At 45.7% G+C, this 23,691-nt stretch overlaps 1 protein-coding gene across 3 annotated transcripts; it reads right to left on the reverse strand.

Annotated features, from left to right (window-relative positions):
* Positions 1–956: 956 nt before the first annotated feature.
* C5AR1 (complement C5a receptor 1) lies at positions 957–15,834 on the reverse strand. 3 transcript variants are annotated; one of them, XR_008683910.2, is made up of 3 exons: positions 15,682–15,834; positions 2,610–3,754; positions 957–1,458 (listed from the first exon to the last, which is right to left on the reverse strand). XR_008683910.2 is itself a non-coding variant. In XM_055411756.2 (2 exons), the coding sequence occupies exons 1-2, from the start codon at positions 15,682–15,684 to the stop codon at positions 2,699–2,701; spliced, it is 1,059 nt and encodes a 352-aa protein (XP_055267731.1). In that variant the 5' UTR covers positions 15,685–15,834; the 3' UTR covers positions 957–2,698. The 3 variants fall into 3 exon arrangements, 1 of the variants encoding a protein (XP_055267731.1); XR_016035773.1 differs by having other exon boundaries at positions 1,908–3,754; XM_055411756.2 differs by having other exon boundaries at positions 957–3,754.
* Positions 15,835–23,691: the final 7,857 nt, after the last annotated feature.

The raw sequence follows: 23,691 nt of genomic DNA on the forward strand, positions 1-23,691 counted from the left end.
TCACTTGAAACTAACATAACATTGTAAATTAGCTATCAGTTCAGTTCATTTCAGTTCACTTCAGTCGCTCAGTCCTGTCCAACTCTCCGCGACCCCATGAATCACAGCACGCCAGGCCTCCCTGTCCATCACCAACCCCCGGAGTTCACTCAAACTCATGTCCATCGAGTCGGTGATGCCATCCAGCCATCTCATTCTCTGTCGTCACCATCTCCTCCCACCCTTCAGGGTAAAAAAGAATGTAAAATGTAAAAGATCTTACTAATAATTTTTCACACTGATAACATGCTGAAATAAAAATATTGAGTTATGCAAAATATATTACTGACTATATTGTTATATATATTTCATATACAGCAATATAAATTATTAATAGCATTGTTACTATATTACTATATTATTATTGTTACTATAATATATTCATACATATATGCATTAATATAGTATTATATGTTATATGGTTTATGCTATATAATTATATATCATGTAGTTGTAAACATTATTATATAACACATTTATACAATATGCTTATATTCATATATCATGTGATATGTAATAAATATTATAATTAATATAGCATTCATATCCTTGTTGTTAGTATAACGTATAGTTGCATTACATTACTGGAGAGCAAGGAGATCAAGCCAGTCAACCTTAAAGGAAATCAACTCTGAACAGTCATTGTAAAGACTGAGGCTGACATTGAAGCTCCAATACTTTGACCACCTGATGCGAAGAGCCAACTCATAGGAATAGACCCTGATGCTGGGAAAGATTGAGGGCAGGAGGAGAAGGGGGCGACAGAGGATGAGATGGTTGGATGGCATCATTGACTCAATGGACATGAGTTCGAGTAACCTCCGGGAGTTGCTGAAGAACAGGGAAGCTTGGCGTGCTGCAGTTCATGTGGTTGCAAAGAGTCAGACACGACTTAGCTACTGAACAACAACATTAAGTATATTGCTATTATTTTTATTTTTATTTATTTTATTATTTTAAAATGTGTTAATGTATCTACTAGAAAATTTTACACTTCTGTGGCTTATATCACATTTCTGTTGGACAGTGCTGTCTGTACAATATTTCTAGCCAATGAGGATACACACACACACAAAACCACTAAGTAGGAATATTTCCAGGTCAATTATACACAACACACTTCTACACTTATTCTTTATTTTCATTTTTCAGCTGGTGCATACCAGCTATTTAAAAGTCCACAGGTTACATGCTATATGAGTCCATCGATACAATATTCTTGAAAGTATCAAATGACAGACAGAGCGGATTCGTGGTTGCCAGGGGTTCGGGGCAAAGCTGAGGAGGGCAGAGGGCAGTGGAGGTGGCTAGGAAAGGATGTCACGAGGGATTTGGCAGCTACAAAATCGTCCGGCACCTTGGCCATATCCATGTCAACATCTTGGTTGTGATATTGTAATGCCATTTTGAAAGATGTTCCTGTTACAGGAGACAAGTCAAAGACACTCAGGATCACTTTCGTATTATTACTTACAACCCAATGTCATGAGACACCAAACGAGGTTAAAATGAAACAGTTACTTTTCTTTCTCAGGGCAAACAAAACATCGACAGCCCAAAAGAGCAAATTCCCCTGGGACTCCACCCCCGGAGGGACCCAACCAGTGTTTCCCAACCCTAGGTACCTTCCGCACTGGTTGCTTTTCTCCAAAACCGCAGCACATCTTCTTACTTACTACTCTTTTTTTTTTTTTAACCTAGTGAAGTAATGTACTAACTTACTGTTTTTCTTTTTTTTTTTTTTTTTGCCACATCACACAGCATCCCTGACCCCGGATGGAACCCACACCCCCTGCAGTGGAAACACGGAGTCTTAACCACAAGACCATCAGGGAAGGCCCTTACTGTTTCTCTTTAAACCAACTCACTCTCCAAAGCTGAGATTGGTCCATGAATTTTTAAAAAACATTTTATTTCTTTATTTTGTTATTTATGGCTGTGCTGGGTCTTCCTTGCTGCGTGGACTTTCTCCAGGTGCAGCGAGCTGGGGCTACTCTCTAGTTGTGGTACAGAGGCTTCTCTTGTTGGGGAGCACAGGCTCTAGGCTCTCCGGCTTAATAGCTGTGGTGCGTGGGCTTAGAAGTCCCAAGGCTCGTGGGATCTTCCCCCCCGACCAGGAATTGAGCTCCTATCCCCTGCATTGGAAGGAGGATTCTTTACCACTGAGCCACCAGTGAAGCTCAGTCCATGGATTTTTGCTTTGTCCTAAACAAGAATAACTTTTGAGATTCCAGTTTTATATATATAGATTTTTTTTTGGTCAACTCTCCATAAAATAAATACAGAATTCATTTTTTTTCAAAGTTTGAGTGTTTCTGTTTGTTCTGTGTATCTGATATCTTCACACACTCTGCACAGGAATGTCTTATTCTGTGGGAGGGTTCCAGGTATGTTAGTTGCTGCTTGTTTTATAAAGTCCTTGGATGGAAAGGTTGGGGGGGCGGTCCTAGAAGAACTTATCAACCTTGGAAAATGAAGAACGATAAGATGGGTTCGCCTAGAAGAAGCAGGACGAGTCCAAGAAAGATGGAAGGAAAAGGTGGCAAATTCATTCAGCCAACACCACCCACCTTGTCCCGGGCTGAGTTCCAAAAAGCAAAGTGAATGGACCGGAAGTTTGGCGGAGCCCTGGAAAGCTGGTGCTCAGAGAGGTCTCCCCTTACACCGCCTGACTCTTCAGTGCCGGGGTATCCACCGTGGAAAGCGTCTGGGACTTGCTCTCCCTGCGCACCGACTCTTCCGTCAACACGCCCCGGACCCTGGCAGGGAGGGTCTTCAGGAACCGGGCATGAAAGCCCTGGGCGGCAAACACGTAAATGATGGGGTTAATGCAGCAGTTGATATAAGCTAGGGAGACGCACAGGGCGTCTAGACTGGACACGAGTTTGAAGCTGTCCCAGTGCACCTGGAAGAAAGCTAGCATCATGCCCGTCACCTGGTAGGGCAGCCAGAAGACAAAGAAGCTGGTCACCACGGCCACGACCACCTTAAGCGTCTTGGTGGAGCGCGTGGCAGCGCGGCTCCATGTGCGAAGCAGGAGGAAGGTGTAGCAGATCGCGAGCGTGACCAGCGGCCCCAGGAAGCCCACAGCCAGCCGGACGATGGCCACAGCCTTCTCCACATACACGTGGTCCCTCCCGTATTCAAGGACACACGTCGTCTTGGGCGGGAAGTGCTCTACGTGAACCCGGCGGAACACAAAGGAAGGTATGGTCAGCAGCAGAGCCAAGCTCCAGGCCACGGCGCAGGCCACCCAGGCCACGCGGGCCCCTCGGTAGTTCTGGCACCAGACAGGGTTAAACACCAGCAGGAAACGGTCGGCGCTGATGGTGGCCAGGAGTAAGATGCTGGCGTACATGTTGAGAAGGATGAGAGAGGGCAGGATTCGACAGGCAGCATCGCCAAAGGACCAGTGGTTGTGCTGGATGATGGATGTAAACAAGATGGGCAGTGCCAGGCAGGAGAGGAAGTCGGCCACCGCTAGGTTGAGAAACCAGATGGCGTTGACGGTCCGCTTGACCTCAGACCCTGTCACCCAGACCACCATGCCATTGCCGGGCACCCCGATCAGGAAGACGGCCGCGTAGATCACCAGGGCGATCACGTCTGGGGCACGCAGTCTGCGGGTGTGGGAAGAGTCATCCACCATGAGGTCGGGGTTCGAGGTCCATTTGTCATAATCAGAGTAATCGGGGGTGCTGAGAGCCATGGAGTCCTGGGTGAAATCAGAGAGGCAGGAAGAGTGTGAGTGGCAGGTAGCAAGGAGCCTGCCCATCACGCAAAGCCCATCATGCCATTTCTTTAAGCCTCAGGTTTCTGCTGGGGAAACAGGGATGCTGAGGGCTGACAGCCAGCTGGGGTGTCACACCCCTGATTCAAATGTTGAAAACCGGACTTCCCTGGTGGTCCCATGGTTAAGAATCTGCCTGCCTATGCAGAGGATGTGGATTCTATCCCTGGTTCAGGAAGATCTCACATGCCACAGAGCAACCAAGCCCGAGAGCCACAACTACTGAAGTCTACCGCTCTGCAGTAAGAGAAGCCATCGCAATGAGAAGCCCACCCACCGCAATGAAGAGAGTAGCCCCTGCTCGCCCCAATTAGAGAAAACCCATAGGCAGCAATAAAGACCCAGCACTGCCAAAAATAAATAAATAATTAAAAAAATATTTTGAGGAGAATGAACTAATAATCACATGCACGTAATTCCAAAACTGATAGCCCAAGTCTTGAACTATTACTTAAATTTTATTTATTTTTTAATTTTTACTGGAGTATAGTTGATTTACCATGTGTTAATTTCAGGCATACAGCAGTGAAGATACACAATATTTTAAGGCCGTATTTTAAAGAATCAAAATCAATGCCTCTCCAAAAAAATTCCACAGTGGAAAAAAATTGGAATTTTAAATAAAGACAATCTGCTGTGGTCGTTTGTTTGGTTTATGACCCTGCATTGTTACGCAAGAGGGATCTTCAGATGAGCCCACTGTTTTCATTCCCAGCTGGGGGTGCTTTGCAGGTTAACACTGTCATGCAAACATATCAAGCAATGCAGGATTTTAAGTACAGTCAAGAGTTGGATCATAGAAAAGGCTGAACACCGAAGAATTGATGCTTTCAAATTGTGGTGCTGGAGAAGACTCTTGAGAGTCCCTTGGACTGCAAGGAGATCAAACCAGTCAAGCCTAAAGGAAATCAACCCTGAATGTTCATTGGAAGAACTGATGCAGAAGCTGAAGCTCCAATACCCTGGCCACCTGATGCAAAAAGCCGACTCACTGGAAAAGACCCTGATATTGGGAAAGATTGAGGGCAGGAGGAGAAGGGGGTGACAGGGGATGAAATGGTTGGTTGGCATCACCTACTCAATCGACATGAGTTTGAGCAACTCCAGGAGATAGAGAAAGAGAGGGAAGCCTGGCGTGCTGCAGTCCATGGGGTCAGACAGGACTTAGCAACTGAACACCAACAATTCAGAAGAACTGGGGCTCCTTGGAGAAAGGTTGGTTCCTGTCCTGGGACAGAAAATATCCAAGATGAGGCCAGAGCATCTCACACTAGAAAGTAAGAAAAATTCTAAGTAACAATGGGACACATCTAAAGGACTTCCCTGGTGGTCCAGTGGTTGAGATTCCACCTTCCAATGCACTTAGTGCAGGTTTGATCCCTGGTCAGGGAATTAAGATCCCACATGTCACATAGTATAGCAAAAACCAAACAAAAAAGAGAGCCCACACTAGCCAGAAAGTGAAAGCGAAAGTCACTCGTGTCCGACTCTTTGTGACCCCATGGCTTATATAACCCATGGAATTCTCCAGGCCAGAATACTGGAGTGGGTAGCCTTTCCCTTCTCCAGGGGATCTTCCCAATCCATGGATCGAACCCAGGTCTCCCACATTGCAGGCAGATTCTTTACCAGCTGAACCACAAGGGAAGCCCAAGAACACTGGCATGGGTAGCCTATCCCTTCTGCAGTGAATCTTCCCAACCCAGGAATCCACCTGGGGTCTTCTGCATGGCAGGCGGATTCTTTACCAACTGAGCTATGAGGGACACTAGCCAGAAAATGGGACAATTTGAATATGTAATAATAATAATAACTGATGGAATAAAATATATATTAATAATAAAGATCTATGAGTTCATAATGATAATGAAAGCAAGTAAATCATTGGTCACATTTTTATTCTGAAAAGCGCATGAATCAAGCACTTATCCTGCCATTTCTGTACAGAGTATTATTTCAGAGAAATAAAGAGTCATTGTGGGAGGTCCTTCTTTAGAGAAGAATCTAAAAATAATTCTTGCAGAAGGAATGATAAACTTAAGGAAATATGGATCTGGATGATGAACAACAACATCTAATAAAACCATCATGTGAAAAACAGACAGGAACCTTACGATAAATAGGATGAGCTGGCACCGCAAACCCTCCTGTCAACCTCAGGATTCAGAGAAGAGAGACAAGTAGGTATCTCATCTATTCTGATGAGATGCGGTGAAACAACGATGCAGCACCAGGGCTTCCCTCATAGCTCATTCAGTAAAGAATCTGCCTGCAATGCGGTAGACTCAGGTTTGATCCTGGGTCAGGAAGATCCCCTGGAGAAGGAAATGGCAACCCACTCCAGTATTCTTGCCTGGAGAATCCCATGGACAGAGGAGCCTGGTGGGCTACAGCTCATGGTGTCACAAGAGTCAGACACAACTTAGCGACTAAACCACCACCATCCATGGAGTAGTTTTTGCCCCAAAAAATAAAGAATGTGAATCTAATCAAGGTCCTAGATCTAAAACTATCAGTTTACAGGAAAAGCAGGTGAGAGAGGAATATGACAACACCACAGGGACAAAACCGGCCCAATCCAGAGCTCAGGAAACACTACAGGACAAATGGTCTGGTTTCTCCTACAAATAAATGAAATTTGTAAAATAGGAAGAGAAAAAAAATGGAACGGGTAGTGTCGTGGATTAGAAGAGATTTATAGATAAGAGCACAGGGAACGCTTCTCAATATTCTGTAATGACCTATTTGGGAAAAGAATCTAAAAAAGAGTGAAACTGCAATACTTTGGCCACCTCATGGGACGAGCACTGGAAAAGACTCTGATGCTGGGAAAGGTTGGGGGCGGGAGGAGAAGGGGACAACGGAGGATGAGATGGCTGGATGGCATCACCGACTCTGTGGACATGAGTTTGAGTGTACTCCGGGAGTTGGTGATGGACAGGGAGGCCTGGCGTGCTGTGATTCATGGGGTCGCGGAGAGTCGGACACGACTGAGCGACTGAACTGAATATGTGTATATAACTGATATACTTTGCTATACAGCGGAAACTAACACAGCATTGTAAATCAACTACTTTTATTGTTGTTTGGTCACTAAGTCATGTCAGACTCCTTTGCAACCCCCTGGACTGTAGCCCGCCAGGTTGCTCTGTCCCTGGAGTTCTCCAGGCAAGAATACTGGAGTGGTAAAGTGATAATTCCAACTGGTGACAAAGCTGATGTGAGGTTAAGAGTGTTTCATTTACTAACGACATCAGCGCTTCTTTGTGAAATTGCAGCCTGTGTAATACACATGTTAAAAGTGTGCATTAGTCAGTATTGGAGAAGGGTCCTGTAAAGCCATCCAGACTTGCTACGAACACTAATTGCCATTTGAAGCCACTGGTAGACAGCGGCTCTGCTCTAAACCACTTTTTAGCAATTGTATTTTTTCCTGATTATATTTTTAATGTACTTTGATGTTTATGTTGATGAGTTTTTTATGTACTTTTGGTGATGTTTCAGTCTTGTGTACTCTTCTGACGTCAGAAAAGTACCACTGGTTGTTTGCAGCCTTATTGTGTAATCAGCCTACCGCAGGCTTCCATATATAACAAAGTAATTAATATGTGCAAGTGTGAAACACTTCTGTTGTGAAAGCAGTGTTTGGAAAATGAGAAACTATTTAAAATGGTTACAAAATACTAGTCAATTTCATAATCCCCACTTTCCTCCCTTAAAGGTCTGCTTTACCAGAGAAAGGGTCACTTATTTGTCATTGCAAGATTCTTAGAAAATGTGTTTAATCCTCTTAGATACAATCAGTACTAAAAAGTCTGTATTATTTTGGTCTGTTGGGCACAGAGTATAAGCTTCCATCAAATGATGGAGAGGACATTTCCCACTGTCTTTCTTAAGCTGTACAATTTTTTTTCTCCAGTGTTTTATATAGGTTTTGAATTCCTTTAACTTTTATTGTGTGTCCTGAACACTGCATATGTACTATTCTGATTGTTTGCTCTAGTTTACTACCAATAAAAGACCTGTTAATCATATACAAAAAAGAAGAATACTGGAGTGGGTTGCCATTTTCTCCTTCTAGGAATCTTCCCGACCCAGCAATCGAACCCACATCTCTTGTGTCTCCTGCTTTGGCACGTGGATTCTTTACCACTGGGCCACGTGGGAAGCCCACTATACTGCAGTAAAAATTTAAAAGGAGAGAGAGAGAGATTTAAGAAGTAGATATACCAAAGATAATACGGAGACCAAGGCTAGATCCTGATTGGAATAGTCATATGGAAAATAAGATATTTTGGAGACATCTGGGAGATTTTAAAATAGACTGGATATTCAACAATAGTAAGGAACCATTGCTTATTCTACTGAAGGTGATAGGATATTGTATTTATGTTTCCAAAAAGTGGTAGAAGACAGTTTCTGATAGAGGTTACACATAGCAGGTGAAATAGGATGTTTTGGGTTTGCTTTAAAAATTCCAGAAAAAAAAAAAAAAAGGTAGAGGGAGGAAGAGAAGAGGGAAGGAGGGAGGACCCAGGGTGACTAAGAATGGTAAAGTGTTGAAAACTGTGGGAGCTGGGTCACGAGTACATCGGACCTTCACAACTTCATTGTCTCTGTTTTTCTATGTTAGATATTTTCCGTAATAAAATAAAGAACAGAGTCGTGAGTACTTTCTTGCCAGGGAGTGTCCTATTCCCCCTCCAAAGAGAGAAAGAGCAGCAGCTGAATGAAAAACAGCCTTGGACGCAAAACGATAGCCCAGAGGCACCAGACACAGGCGGAAGAAAGCTCCCCATGCAGGACAGGGAGTGATCCTGTCCTGCAGCCAGCATTTATTGAGCATCTGCTATGTGTAAGTACAGCATTAGCTCTTTCAGTCCTGACCACGACCCTACAAGTAGGTCCTACGAATATGCCCATTTTATTGACAAGGAAACAGAGGCACCGAAAGATGAAGTAGCCTGTTCCAGTCATGTAGATGGAAATTCAACTTTCTTTAGATTGGTACGCAAACCCAGAGAGGCTGCCCTTGGGCAGTTCCAGAGGTTGGAAGGGGGCCTCCACGGACACCCAAGGGGCAAACTCTGTTGGTCCCTGGAGCCCACCCCTGAAGGGGATTTTGTCACCAGCCCAGGGAAAGAAGCAGAGAAAAACACAGATCACTGTTACAGAAATATTCACAGCTGGCTTTTTAGGGCACTTGAATTTGCAGGCTGAGGTTCTGACCCACTAAACACCCAGCTCATAGATTAAATAAGATGAAAAATGTTCAAGAACCTGCAAAGTGCCTGGTACACAGTAGGGAGATAAGAAATGGCAATGCTCTTATTTCCCATTGACCTTACATTTATTGGAGAGCTCAGATCTTTCTCTGAACCATTCTTTTTAATTTCTAGTTCCTTTATGTTTCCTTAAGGTCAACCAGGTCAGCCAGGCTGATGGTCCAGCATATTTTCCGGTATGGCCATAGCAGAGATCAAATTATTCAAAGGGGAAAGGTCAGTATAAACTGAAGAGTCGATGAACCGGGTGTGGTATATCTATGTAGTGGAATATTTTTCAGCCATAAAAAGGGATGAAGTATTGACAATGTGGATGAAGCTTGTAAACATTATGCTGAGTGAAAGAAGTCAGAATCATACTATATGATTCCATTTATATAAAATGTCTAAAATAGGCAAATCCATTGAGATAGGAGATGTGGTAGTAATAGCCAGGAGCTAGGGGAACAGGAGCAGGGAGGGGCAGCTTAGTGGGTACAGAGTTTCTTTTGAGATTGATGAATAGTTTCTGGAAATAGATAAAGGTAGTGATGGGGACAGGTCTTCCCCAGTGACTCCGTGGTAAAGAATCTGCCTGCAAGGCAGGACACTTGAGTTCGATCCCTGGGTCAGGAAGATCCCCTGGAGGAGGGCATAGCAACCCACTCCAGTATTCCTGCCTGGAGAATCCTATGGCCAGAGGACCCTGGTGGGCTATGGTCCATAGGATTGCAAAGAGTCAGATAGGACTGAAGCAACTTAGCATGCAGGCAGTGATGGGGCAACACGGTGAATGTACTCAGTGCCACTGAATGGTATACTTCAAAATGGTGAATTATAAATTTTGTGGCATTTTTGCCGATTAAAATTAAAATGCCAGTGTCCTAAAGACAAGGAAGTGCCAAGCGACTGTTCCAGATGAGTGGGGACTAAAGGACCAGGACGCTCAAACGTGCTGTGATATCCTGGACCACAGCCTGGAGCAGAAAAGACAGATTCACTCTGAAGGGCATTATTTGAACCACTGAGCAACTTTTAACTTGATCTATGGACTAGATCACAGTATCTCATCAAATGTTAAATTCCCTGTGAATTGATCCACATTGATACTCGTGTAAATGAATGTCTTTGTTTTTGAGAAGGAGACCCTGAGCTATTTAGGAGCAAAGGATGCCTGCGACTTCCTCTCAACTGGTTCAGAAAAAAAAAAGATGGTAGATTAATCAATAGAAGGGACGGATAGATAGAGCAAACCTGGAGAATCTGGGTCAAGAGAATATGGTTCTCTGTATTATTCTTGTAATTTTTTCTGTAAGTGTGAAGATGTTTCCAAAAAGTTAAAATGGTACTAATGCATATATATGGAATTTAGAAAGATGCAAATGATAACCTTGTATAAGAGACAGCAAAAGAGACACAGATGTATAGAACAGTCTTTGGGACTCTGTGGGAGAGGGTGAGGGTGGGATGATTTGGGAGAATGGCATTGAAACACGTATGTTGTCATATGTGAAACGAATCACTAGTTCAGGGTCAATGCAAGTTATAGGATGCTCGGGGCTGGCATGCGGGGATGACCCAGAGGGAGGATAAAGGGAGGAGGGAGGTGGGAGGGGGGTTCAGGAGGGGGAACTTATGTAAACCCGGGGCGAATTCATGTCAATGTATGGCAAAACCAACCAATATAATATTGTAAAATAATTTGCCTCCAATAAAAAATAAATTAATTACCAAAAATAAAAAAATAAAAAATAAAAAGAACAATGAAAAAAAAAAAAAAGTTAAAATGGTTGCTTTATTTCCACTGATAAAGAGACTCTGCCCTGAGTCACCCACCTGACCATCCTCACCCCCAGCACCCCGACCTCCCTTTTTCTACTCTGAGACTCCCAAGCTCAGATCACTAAAGAGTCGATGTTGAGCATGGAAAGAGGCCCCAGATCCTACCCAGGGGGACCCTGCACTATAGCAGGTGGTTAGATGTTTTAAGTGTCCACCTCGAACGTGATAACACGAAGCTAACTTCGATCTCTGCTCGTTTCACAAGCTCTGGACTATGCCGCAGAATAATCCAGACCCCAGAACAGGACGCCTCCCCACCCCCTGCTCCCACGCTCACAGTTACCCCTCACATCAGCTGACAAAGATCCTCGCCTGGGATGAGCTCATGCAGCCCTTCCCTCTCACTGACTTCACGAGGGCAGGAAAAAGATGCTGATTCTAACGCTCTGTGGTTTTTAGGATCCTCCCGATGTAAATGACTTGCAAAGTTTAGCCACGGCAGTATCTCTATTATAAAGAAGGGAAACAGCTGAAGCGTCCAGGCCAGAGGCGACTGGCTCAATAACAATAACACATCCAGGCAAAACAATTCTATGCAACCAGCAAAAGAATGAGGAAGTTTACCTAAGGGTGGGTGTGGAAAGAACTCCAAGATCCAGGGTGAAACAGAACAAGTAAGAACAGTGTGTGAAGCAACACTGCCTACCCAAGAGGAGCCGTTCTTCCTCTGTTTTCCTCTCTCCCCCCAACCCTTCTCCCCTCCTCACCACTTCCCCTCTGTCTCTAGTTCTGCCGCTCTATCTCTCCTGAGTGTCTGCACAGACTAGCTCCAGAAGCAGGCAGAGGAAATCTGGAACCGTGGCTGCCCCAGGGGAAGGGAAGTAGGAGGTTGGTATACTTTTTTTTGGCCCCTGCTAAGAGGCATGTGGGATCCTAGTTCCCTGACCAGGCATCGAACCTGCATCCGCTGCATTGGAAGCACAGAATCTTAACCACTGGACTGCCAGGGAGGTCCCGCACCATATATGCTTTTGTTCTTCTGGTACGGAGAGCCCTATCAGTGAATATACCACCCCTTCCCCTCTCCCCAGAAATAGATGTTATATAGCCTCTACCAAAGAATCTGTGGTTCTACCATGCCAGCAGGGGCTTCCCAGGTGACTCAGCAGTAAAGAATCCACCTGCCAAGCTGGAGATGCATGTTTGCTCTGTGGGTCAGAAAGATCCCCTGGAGAAGGAAATGACAACCCACTCCAGTGTTCTTGCCTGGGGAATCCCACGGACAGAGAAGCCTGGCAGGCTACAGTCCACAGGGTCTCAAAGAGTGGGACACGACTTGGCGACTGAGCACAAACACAAGTGCATTCTAGGAGTCTAGGAAAGAGTCTAAGGGTATTTCTTCATCTCATAAATGTTAACAGCCTAGCGATTGGCTCCTGACATACCTGGCACCTGTCCTTGGAGAGGTTATGGTCTCCTGCAAGAGAGAAATTAATCACCAGGAATGGAAACTGAGCGTGTTCTACAGAGAATCCAGCCTGGTGGGGGATCAGGAGAAGGGTGTAGGAAAAATCAAACCACAACACCGTGCAACCCACTCCAGCATCCTTGCCTGGGAAATCCTATGGACGGAGGAACCTGGAGGGCTACAATCCATGGGGTCGCAAAAAAAGTCAGAGACGACTTAGCCACTAAGCAACAACAAAGAACTAAATAGAAATGAAAACACACACACACACAAAAAAAAAAAAAAACACTGTAACATGGTCCAGACGAAATTTCTGCACTGATGGGAATGTCCCAGAGGTGTGCCACCCAGTATGGTAGCCGCCAGTCACCTGTGGCCGTGGAGTTTGTGACATGCGGCAGGTGTGTCTGGGAACTGAACTTATACTTTGCTGTCACTTTAATTAAGTCTCATCAGCCACGTATGGCTGGTGGCTGCGTCTCAGACACCAGGAGTCCAGGGCTCCTAAGCGCTTCCTAGGTGTTAGTTCGTTAATTCTCTAACCACAATGTTTACGCTACAACAAGCCCAAAGGCAGGGTACTCTTTTTTTCCTAAGATCACAGGCTCATTTTAAGAGCCCTTGCCTTGTGTGGAGAAAGGGCCAGATCAGAAGCTGAGAAGCAGAGGCGACTGGGATTGTCCAGCTGCAGTGAGGGACGATGGTGGTTTGCACTAGGGTGGTGACAGTGAGGACTCGTGAACGGATCAGAGGAGAACAGGGCTAAGGAGAAGGTGCTTAGGAGAAAAGCAATCAGAGTCACCAAGTTCTAAGTCCTTTGTATGTATCAGCTCTTCTTTTTTTTTGCCATCACAACACCCATTTTGCAGATGAGAAAACAGAGGCTACAGACAGCTTAAGAGACCTTTCCAGGTCCTCGCTGTGAGCAAGAGGCAGAGGTAGGAGAGACCTTCAGAGAGTCCAAGAACCTAGAACCTTCTCTGAGAGGTTACCAGGCCTCAGACGTGGTGGGAGTGAGGGGCATGCCTTCAAGGCAAAGGGTCACAAGGTAACAGGGAGGGTGTCACACACCAGAACGTGAAAGAACAACAGCGTGGCTGGCAGGCAGCCAGGACGAGGTGGGAGGAGCCACAGATGTCATGTTAAAGGAGATGTATTTTGTCCTGGGGTAATGGGGAGCCACAGATGGTCTTCGACTCACAGAGCGACTAGATGAGAGTTCTTGTTTAGAAAGGTGCCTCCGGCTGCTGTGGGGAGGTGAGATTAGAGGCAAGAGGATCAGAGAGGAGGCTGGGGCAGGGACTCAGGCCAGCAAAGACAGGAGTGACGCCCAGAGGAGGAAGACAAGTAGGAGACTTGAGAGGGACAACACACCCCTTCCCTCCCTCGCGGGGCTTCCGTCTTGCCATCTTTGGAGCAGGAAACGTCCTGCCAACTATCCCCTTCTTTACGGTGGAAATAATAGACTCAGGAATGCTGTCAGGGCTAGGAAATACACGGGAGGCACAGTCTGCTTTCTTTTCCGGAACATCCCTCTCCCCGTTTCTACATGGACACAACATCTTTAAACAATCCACCCACAGAACCACATAAAACCACTAAAGCAACCTCAGAAACTGGGATACAAGGGTGGGGGTTAGCATCTCGACTCATCTTCTTGAATTTGCACAGTCTTTGAGACTCAACATCCCTGAGCACGAAGAAACAGAGGCATCTGCATTTTAAAAACCATGTGAAAAAGACAAACCTCTGGATCCTTTCAGGATGCGACGAACTACCTTTCAGGTTGACAAAAACAAAAATAGTTTCATCTGACCATGCAGATGGGTGTCTAGACAAGTAAATACTCTCCTGCTCTGAACATGAGGAATATAAATCGGTACAGGTTTTGGCAATATCTGTTAAAATAAAAATTGTCTATGTCCTGGATTCAGCATTTGCAGTTCTGAAAACCAGACATGAATCCAAAGATATAATTCTGGTGTTTTAGGGTTTGCTTTTTTTTTTTTGCCTGCCCAGCCTGTGGGATCTTATCTCCCTGACCAGGGATCGAACCCAGGCCCATGACAGTGAAAGTATTGAGTCTTAACCACTGGACCACCAGGGAATTTTCCAATTTTGGTTTTGAAGACAAACAGCCTAAATTTCCATTGATAAGCAGTGGAAACTCTCACTGGCATATCACACAGCTGATATAAAGAAAACGGGAATTTCCCTGAAATACACCAGGATATAACAGTATCTTTCTCACAGATTAAGCCGAAGTTTGTAAATGTCAAGTGCCTAGCACACTGCCTGACATGCAGATGAAGGTTGTCAATAATATTATAAGTTATTCATGTAAGAATAAAAAACAAGATGCAGGATATTGTGTAAAAAAGACTCCTTTTTGTAGGGTAGAAAGTATAGACACACCACAGGCATTGAGCGCCGGCTGTATGCCAGGCACTGCTGAAAGAGCTTCCCATGTATTATCTCACTGAACTCGCTCCAGACCCTATGATACAGATTTCGCGCTATAGGGTGATTATCCCCATCTTAGTGACAAGGAGAAGGAGGCTCAGAAGGATGAGTCTCTTCAGCTCTTACACGAGACAGGCAGGGTTTGAACCTAGTTTCAGTATGATCTCCGTGTCAAAATGCTCCTTACTCCCTACACTGTCATGGACTGTTTCCAGAAGTGTTAGCCACAAACTGCTGCCCAATCCCACTCCCCATGCTTCTGGTTACAAGGAACCAGAGTTACAAGGAACCAGAGCTACAAGGAATCTGAGTCTCTGGGCAGGGACGGTCCTTTCACTGAATACCCTTTAGGGATTTGGGACTTTTTTTTAATCATTAGTATTCACAAAGAAAAAGCTCTAGTCCATCTTTTAATTAAAAAAAAGTTTCTGACATTACAGAACTGAACTGAAATGTATTAATATTTCACTCCTACATTTCCATGACAAAAAAAATCTCATGAGGCCAAAAAAACACAGGGATTAGCTTATAAAACTAAAGATGGATCTCAGCATCAGCTGAGCAGAGAAAGGAATGAAAACATTTTAACTTTAAAAAATCACGAGTGAATAATAAAATGTGTAGAAACAAAATTTTCAAACTATTGGCGATTATTTAACAGAAAGGAAAAGTCAAAGCTAATCGCGGGCCCTATAACCCCTTGACAGTCTTACTCCTCAGCTGCTTCCCAGCCCTGGAGGGGGAGAGGAAGGTGAGGGGAGAAGGGGAGAAGTCAAGGACTGGGAGGAGGGGGAAGGAAAAGGGGAGCAGATGGTGCCAGGAACAGAGAGCACACACAAAGGGGGTGGCTGCCCTCCACTCTCCCCCAGACTCACCATCTTCAGGTCTCTCCCAGATTCTCCTCTGATCAAAGGCTCTCAAGGGCTGTGGTTTGCAAGCCCCAAGGGAGGGTGCATATAACCACAGAGGAAATGACCCGTCTTACCCCTCTGGGGTTCTCATTGGTCTGGGGCTCGGGGTTTCTTCCACAAGGCACATACCCAGTGAACCCTGAACCTCCTCCAGCTGCTCCACAGAACGGGCCAGGAGGAAGTTCCAGGTCCCAGGAGGAAGGAAGCCAGACATTAGAGGCTCCCACCTTGTCTAGAGCTGGCCCCTCTCCTGGCCTTGAGTTCCCCACTTTGAGAGGCTCTCTCTTTCCTTCTATGGCCCCAGGTAGCAGCGAAAAAGCTCAGGGGTTCAATTGGCTTAAACCTGGGAACTGGGGATTGATTGTGAGCCCCAGCCTCCCAGCTGGGTTCCATTGAGACCCAGAGAGGAAAAGCAAGTCTGTGAAGATGGCCCAGTACTTGAGGACTATTCAGTCTTCTTGTCTAGCCATCACCATCTTTCCCCGTCCTTTTCTGGATTCTTGCTGAAACATGCTGGAGTCTGGGGTGGGAAAGAAACTATGTTATTGGTTTCTCATTGCTGCTGTAATAAATCGCCATAAACTGAGTAACTTAAAACAATAGAAATGTATCCTCTTACAGTTCTAGAGGCCAGAAGTCAACAGGGCTACATTCCCTCTGTAGGTTCCAGAGGAGAGTGAGTTCCTGCCTCTTCCGTTTCCACTGACTGCCAGCGCTCCTTGGCTTGTGGCCACATCATTCCCATACCTGCCTCTAAAGACAGAGACATCTCCTTCCTTCCAACTGCGGGTCACACGTCTCCCTCTGCCTCCCTGGTATAAACACTCTTGTGATTACATTTAAGAACATTCTAGGGGACTTCCTTGGAGGTGCAGTGGGTAAGAATCTGCCTGCCGATGCAGGGGACACGGGTTTGATCCCCGGCCCAGGAAGATTCCACATGCTGTGGAGCGACTCAGTCTGAGAGCTGCAACTACTGGACCTGCATGGCACAATGACAAGTCCAGGCCCCTAGAGCCCGTGCTCCGTGACGAGAGAAGCCACCACAATGAGAAAACCGAGCAACACAGCCTCCTCTTACTGCAGCTAGAGAAAGCCCACACCAAGCAACGAAGGCCCTGTGCATGCTCAGCCACTCAGCCGAGTCCCACTCTTTATGACTCCATGGACTGTAGCCCGCCAGGCTCCTCTGTCCATGAGATTCAGCAAGCAAGAGTACTGGAGTAGGTTGCCATTGCCTCCTCCAGGGGATCTTCCCGACCCAGGGATCAAACTTGAGTCTCCCGCACCTCCTGCAATGGCAGGTGGATTCTTTACCACTGAGCCACCTACAAAGACCCAGTGCAGCCCCCCCAAAAGAACCCCCTAATCCAGGATAATCTTCCATTTCAAGATCATTAGTTTCTCTGCCATGTCCCTTTTCCTACATAAAGTCACCCTGCAGGTTTCAGTCAATAGGAGGCATACATCCCTGGGAACCATTTTTCAGTCTTTAGCAATGGAGCATGATGGCTACCATGAGTGTAGAAACAGGTTCATTTTTCCCACGCTCATCTGCAACGCTCCAATAGGTCACCCACATCCTTCCTCCCCAAATAGTGTTCTTCTACAGCGAGCTTCAATTTGTGCAGATCTAGCTTTCTTTTCATAGCGGAGATGATCCATGTAAACATTTGAACAATTCAGAAATGTACTCCCCCCCATGACCCCTCCCAATAAAGCATTGAAAAGTCCCCTGACCTTCACCCTTCTGAAACTCCTATTAGCAGTTTGGAATGTACTCTCCTAGACTTTTACAAATGCGGTGCTTGTGTTTGGGAATGGACGTGTGAGTGCACGATGTTGGGCAAAGTTTGTTTCCGCTAGATGAAGCCACGTGTGGTGGACTTGACTCAGCGAGGATTTTGAAGGTCTTCGACGAGGGGATTCTTTACTGATAGGAATGCATGGTTGTTATACCAACTCTGACCTTAAGAGGGCGCATGAGCTGGAGGAGAGTCAGGAGGCCAGGCCATACCCTCTTTACTAAGATTTTTAGACCACAGTTGGATATTGCAAAAGGAAATCAGTCCTAAATATTGAATATTCATTGGAAGGACTGATGCTGAAGCTGAAGCTCCAGTACTTTTCCACCTGATACAAAGAACTGACTCATTGGGAATGACCTTGTTGCCAGGAAAGATTGAAGGCAGGAGGAGAAGGGGACGACAGAGAATGAGATGGTTGGATGGCATCACTGACTCAACGGACTTGAGTTTGAGCAAGCTCTGGGAGTTGGTGATAGACAGGGAAGCCTGGCGTGCTGCAGTCCATAGGGTTGCAAAGAGTCTGACATAACTGAGGAACTGAACTGAACCGGGCATTGCCTTAAAATCACAGGTTCTTAACGTTTTCTATGTCCTGGACCCTTGGAAAAGTTATTAACTGCTTCTCAGAATAATTCTTACAACTTTTTGAAAGTGAAAGTGTTAGTCACTCAGTCGTGTCAGACTCTTTGTGACCCCAGGGACTGTAACCAGCCAGGCTCCTCTGTCCGTAGAATTCTCCAAGCAAGAAGACTGGAGTGGGTTGCCATTCCCTTCTCCAGCGGCTCTTCCCAACCCAGGGACCGAACCCAGGTGTGCTGCAGGCAGATTCTTTTCCGTCGGAGCCACCTTATGGTGGTGCGGATTCAAATGCAACAAGAAGTGGCCAGGTCAGTATAAAAGCAATAAGGGAATGTGTAAGAGGTCACCTGATGTAAGCCGCTGTCCTCATTCCCATTTCGTCAATTGTTCCGATAACGGGCTTTGATCACTTTTTTCAGAACGATGTTTTTGTAAATACATTGAAGCATCTTATGTTGTTTTAATAGTGCCGTAAATCCATTGTTAGTTTGAAGCTTCCCTGTTGGTGGAACGTTAGGTGATTTCCAATGTTTTTGTCCATATTGCAGGGAGCACCCTAGCACGTGCGTCCTGGTGCCTGTGTATGAGGCTTTATTGCAGACAACGCTCTGAAAATGGAACTGCAGGGCAGAGTGGGTGTGCTTTGTCGTCAGCATGTGCAGCCTTTACGCTGGTGTCCCCTCCTTCTGTTCCGCAAGATCCACACCCAGGCAGTTCAACACAGCAGCCACCAGCCATATTCAACTACCGAGTTACAGAAACGCGGTGAGTCCACACTGAGATGGGCTCTGAGTATAAAACACACCAGATTGCCAAGACTTATTGGGAAAAAAGATGATTGTAGAACACCTCAACAATTTTTTATTGTATTATATGTTCAAATAATAATCATGGAAAAATTGGAAAAATCGTGTTAAGCGAAAGGCACTATTCTTTATTTCTTTGGCGGCTCCAGGTCTTAGCTGCAGCACGTGGGATCTTTTGCTGCAGCATGCAGGATCTAGTTCCCCAACCAGGAATCGAACCCAGGCCCCCCACTGACTTGGGAGTACAAAGTCTTACTCCGTACCACCAGGGAGGTCCTGCAAAGTGTATTATTAATTACAGTTGATGCCTGAACAAAGCAGGGGTGAGGGGCACTGGCCTGACTGAAAATCCTAGTACTGCTCCCTCTGCCTCAGAAACAAAGGAATTGATGAATGACTCACCCAAGGGCGGGAAGCAGAAACAGTCTGGATAGAATCAGGACTCAAATCTTAGTTCTTTGGATTCCAAAGACTGTGATCTCTAATTGAGCACAAACTTTTCCCCACACTTAATTTAAAAATCTGTAAAATGAAAATATAGGTACTATATTGAAAAAAACTATATTTCCATTAAAAAAATTTTAAGTGGGTGCTGTGTGCTTAGTCACTCAGTCGTCTCCGACTCTTTGTGACCCCATGGACTGTAGCCCGCCAGGCTCCTCTGCCATGGGGATTCTCCAGGCAAGAATACTGGAGTGGGTTGCCATGCCCTCCTCCAAGGGATCTTCCCAACCCAGGGTTCAAACCCAGGTCTCCTGCATTGCAGGTGGATTCTTTACCATCTCAACTACAAACTGGCACTTGCCAAGAGAATTTGCCATCTGCCTCTGGGGAGACTGAACCCTGTGCTGGTGTAGCTGTTGACCTTCCACATGCCCTGAGGGGAATTCAGGGTGGAGACTGAGGCACTCTGCCCTCCAGGGAAACTGGCGGAACAGGTCCTTAGATAGTTAGATATTTTCAGAAACTGATTTCATGATCCCAATCCCTGCATCTCCTCATCTCTAGAAAAGCATTAAATCCCTTCATTATGACATCATCCTCCTGACTTGAAGAAAACCTCTTGTAGAGTACGTGCTTGATCGCACTGAACTCTGTCTTCACCGAAATCTTATTTATTGACCTTTCCCCACTGCTTCTTTGGAGCAGTCTTTCAGAGCTATCAGAGGTGCTGTCTCCCGGGCTGCAGCCCTCACACGTGCGTGCTAAGTCACTTCAGTCGTGTCTGACTCTTTTCGACCCCATGGGCTTTAGCCCACCAGACTCCTCTGTCCATGCAAATTCTCTAGGCAAGAATACTGGAGTGGGTTGCCATGCCCTCCTCCACGAGATCTTCATGACCCAGGGATCGAACTCACATCTCTTATGTCTCCTGCATTGGCAGGCAGATTCTTTACCACTAGCACCACCTGGGAAGCCCTAATTTTGTCCCCAAATAAAATTTAACTCGCAACTCTCACATTGTGCATCGAGAGGATTAAAATCTACACGATGGGAAGGCAAAGAGCAGAAAAAAGATATGACCAAGTGGCATACAGACTCATAGGGTTTTGTGACCCCAAGTCTATAGGGCCGTGCAGAGCTGACCCCATCTGGAGGGGCAGGGCTGAGCAGATGGCTGAAGCCACTGCACCCCAAGGGCAGCTGTGGCCAGCCACCGGCCTGCCAGCAGCCACAGGAAGCCCAGAGCCGGTCAGATGTCAGCAATCTACGCAGAGGCTCTCAACTGTGGGCACTGCGGTTTTCGAGGCAGGATGTGGAGGACCTACTGTTGCAGCCACGCGTTCCAGGAAACAAACTCACTCAGAAGGACAATGCAGATAGTGGAGTGCAGTTTGTTAAACCGGCGGGCCCAAGGCAGAGTCTCCTCTTAGCCAAGGACTCCGACCAGTTTTTGTGAAAACCCTAAGTGTACACGCTCAAACCCACCTCCCCAAATTCCTTGAAACTAGTCTGGACAAGCTAAAAGAGAGATTGGATCAAAGTTAACCCATGATTCATGTGTCATAAGCCTAGATAGTTAAATAATGGACATTTATCAATAGGCCTGTGGTCATATCCCAATAAACATAATGGAATTTGTTCAGCATATTTGTTTAGAGATAATTAGCATATTCTTTTAGGTGATGGAGAGTCCAGGTACAAGTCCAGAGGCTCTTTTATCCGGGGGGGTCTGGTTTTCCATTGGTATGCCATTTCTATAGACACCAGGTGCAAAGTTCAGAGTCCATTGGGAGGGTGACCATACGTGTAGCCTACTGTTCGCAGCCTGGCCTAGGATGGAGTCCAGCTTTGTCTGTTTCCTCCTTCACTATAGGCAGCAATGCTTGGGTCCATACAGTCTTCTGACCCTGGCCAGACTGGTTCACTAGAACTTTCAACACTGCGGAAACTGAGACCCGGGAGGTGGCAAAAAACACCGGCGGGGGTGGGGGGGGGCCTGGGAGAAGAACTCGGAGGGTGCCTCAAAGAGAGGGCCTCTCAAAGGCTGGCAGAAAACACCACCAACAACAATAATAATAATAGCACCTAAGCCATTGCCTGGTGACCAGGGGCTGTTCCTAGCATCTCACAATAACAGAAACAGGTTAAGAAGTGCTGAGACTTCCCTATGGCCCAGCGGTTGAGACTCCACCATTCCACTGCAGGGGCATGTGTTCGATTCCTGGTCAGGGGAATTAATCCCACCTGCTGCATGGGATGGCCAAAATAAATAAATACAATTTATAAAAAAAAAAAAAAAGATAAGAAGTGCTAACCCTGATGGATTCAGAATGAGAAGCTATTATTATTACTACTCTGAAAATTCTGGAAGTTTCTAATTCTAAAATTGTTTAAGTGTATGAAGAGCAGAAGCATCTCTGACTTTCAAACTTACCAATTCTTTTCTTTGTTTTTTTTTTTGAATCTCAGTTTCCTGACCAGGAATTGAACCCAGGCCCACAGCAGTGAAAGTGCCGAGTCTTAACCGCTAGACTGCCAGGGAATTCTCATAAAATGTCAGTTCTAAGATTCTGTTATTCTGAGCTCCAAAATCACTGCAGATGGTGATTGCAGCCATGAAATTAAAAGATGCTTACTCCTTGGAAGGAAAGTTATGATCAACCTAGACAGCATATTCGGAGAAGGCGATGGCACCCCACTCCAGTACTCTTGCCTGGGAAATCCCATGGACAGAGGAGCCTGGTAGGCTGCAGTCCATGGGGTCGCGAAGAGTCGGACATGACTGAAGCGACTTAGCAGCAGCAGCAGACAGCATATTAAAAAGCAGAGACATTACTTTGTCTACAAAGGTCCGTCTAGTTAAGGCTATGGTTTTTCCAGTGGTCATGTATGGACCTGAGAGTTGGACTACAAAGAAATCTGAGTGCTGAAGAATTGATGCTTTTGAATTGTGGTGTTGGAGAAGACTCTTGAGAGTCCCTTGGACTGCAAGGAGATCCAAGCAGTCCATCCTAAAGGAGATCAGTCCTGAGTGTTCATTGGAAGGACTGAGGTTGAAGCTGAAACTCCAATACTTTGGCCACCTGATGTGAAGAGCTGACTCATTTGAAAAGACCCTGAAGCTGGTTGAGATTGAGGGCAGGAGGAGAAGGGGACGACAGAGGACGAGATGGTTGGATGGCATCATTGACTCAATGGACATGGGTTTGGGTGGACTTCAGGAGTTGGTGATGGACAGGGAGGCTGGGCATGCTGCGGTTCATGGGGTCGCAAAGAGTTGGACATGACTGAGCGACTGAACTGACTGAACTGAAAGATTCTGTCATTTTTTAAATTTCTATTAATTTATTTTTAACTTACAGACAAATGAACTCCTCTCATTTGGGGGAGCAGGTCCATGGATCTTTTTTTTTTTTTTTTTGCTACAATTATATAACTTGTGGGATCTCAATTTGGAGACCAGGGATTGAACCTGAGCCCTCATCAGTGAAAGCACAGAATCCTAAGCACTGGACCGCCAGGAAATTCCCAGTCTATGAGTCTTAACAAAGGCATTGAGTCATGTAGCCATTACCACAAACAAGTCACATCGCCTTCCAAAATTCCCTTGGGGCTTCCTCTCTGTCAACACCACTGCCACCTGTAACCCCTGGCAACCACTGATCTATTCTCCATCACCAAAGTTCTGTCTTTTCCAGAATGTTCTATAAATGGAACCAAACAGTATACAGGCTTCTGAATCTCAGTTCTTTCCCATAGCATAAGATGTTTAAAATTCATGCATGTCATGGCATGGATCACAGGTTCCTTTTAATAGCTGAGGAGTTTTTCATTGTCTGGGTGTTTCGCAGTTTGTGTATCCATTTACCCCTGGAAGGATGAGTTGTTTCCCATTTGGAACAATTACTTTAAAAGCTGCTGCAAATATTCTCCACAGGGTGTTCTGTGATCCTGTGTTGTTTTGGTTTTGGTCACTCAGTTGTGTCTGACTCTTTGTGACCTCATGGACTGTACCCCATGGACTGCTCCTCTCTCCATGGGATTTTCCAGTCAAGAATACTGGAGTCGGTTTCCATTTCCTTCTCCAGGGATCTTCCCGACCCAGGGATCGAATCCACATCTCTTCCATCTCCTGCATTGGCAGGTGGATTCTTTACCCTTGAGCCATCTGAGATTCCCATTTTGCAGACAGGCTAATGGAGGCTCAGAGAAGCTTCAGGGTAGGCCCCCAGGAGTGGGATTTCTGGGTCATATGGTGAGTGCATGTTTCATTTCATAAGAAATTGACCATATGAGGGAATTCCCTAACAGTTCAGTGGTTAAAACTTCATGTTTCC

This window comes from Moschus berezovskii, chromosome 22 (assembly GCF_049115385.1).
Source record: "Moschus berezovskii isolate FMDL1 chromosome 22, NW_MosBer_1.0, whole genome shotgun sequence".
Lineage (NCBI taxonomy): Eukaryota > Metazoa > Chordata > Mammalia > Artiodactyla > Moschidae > Moschus > Moschus berezovskii.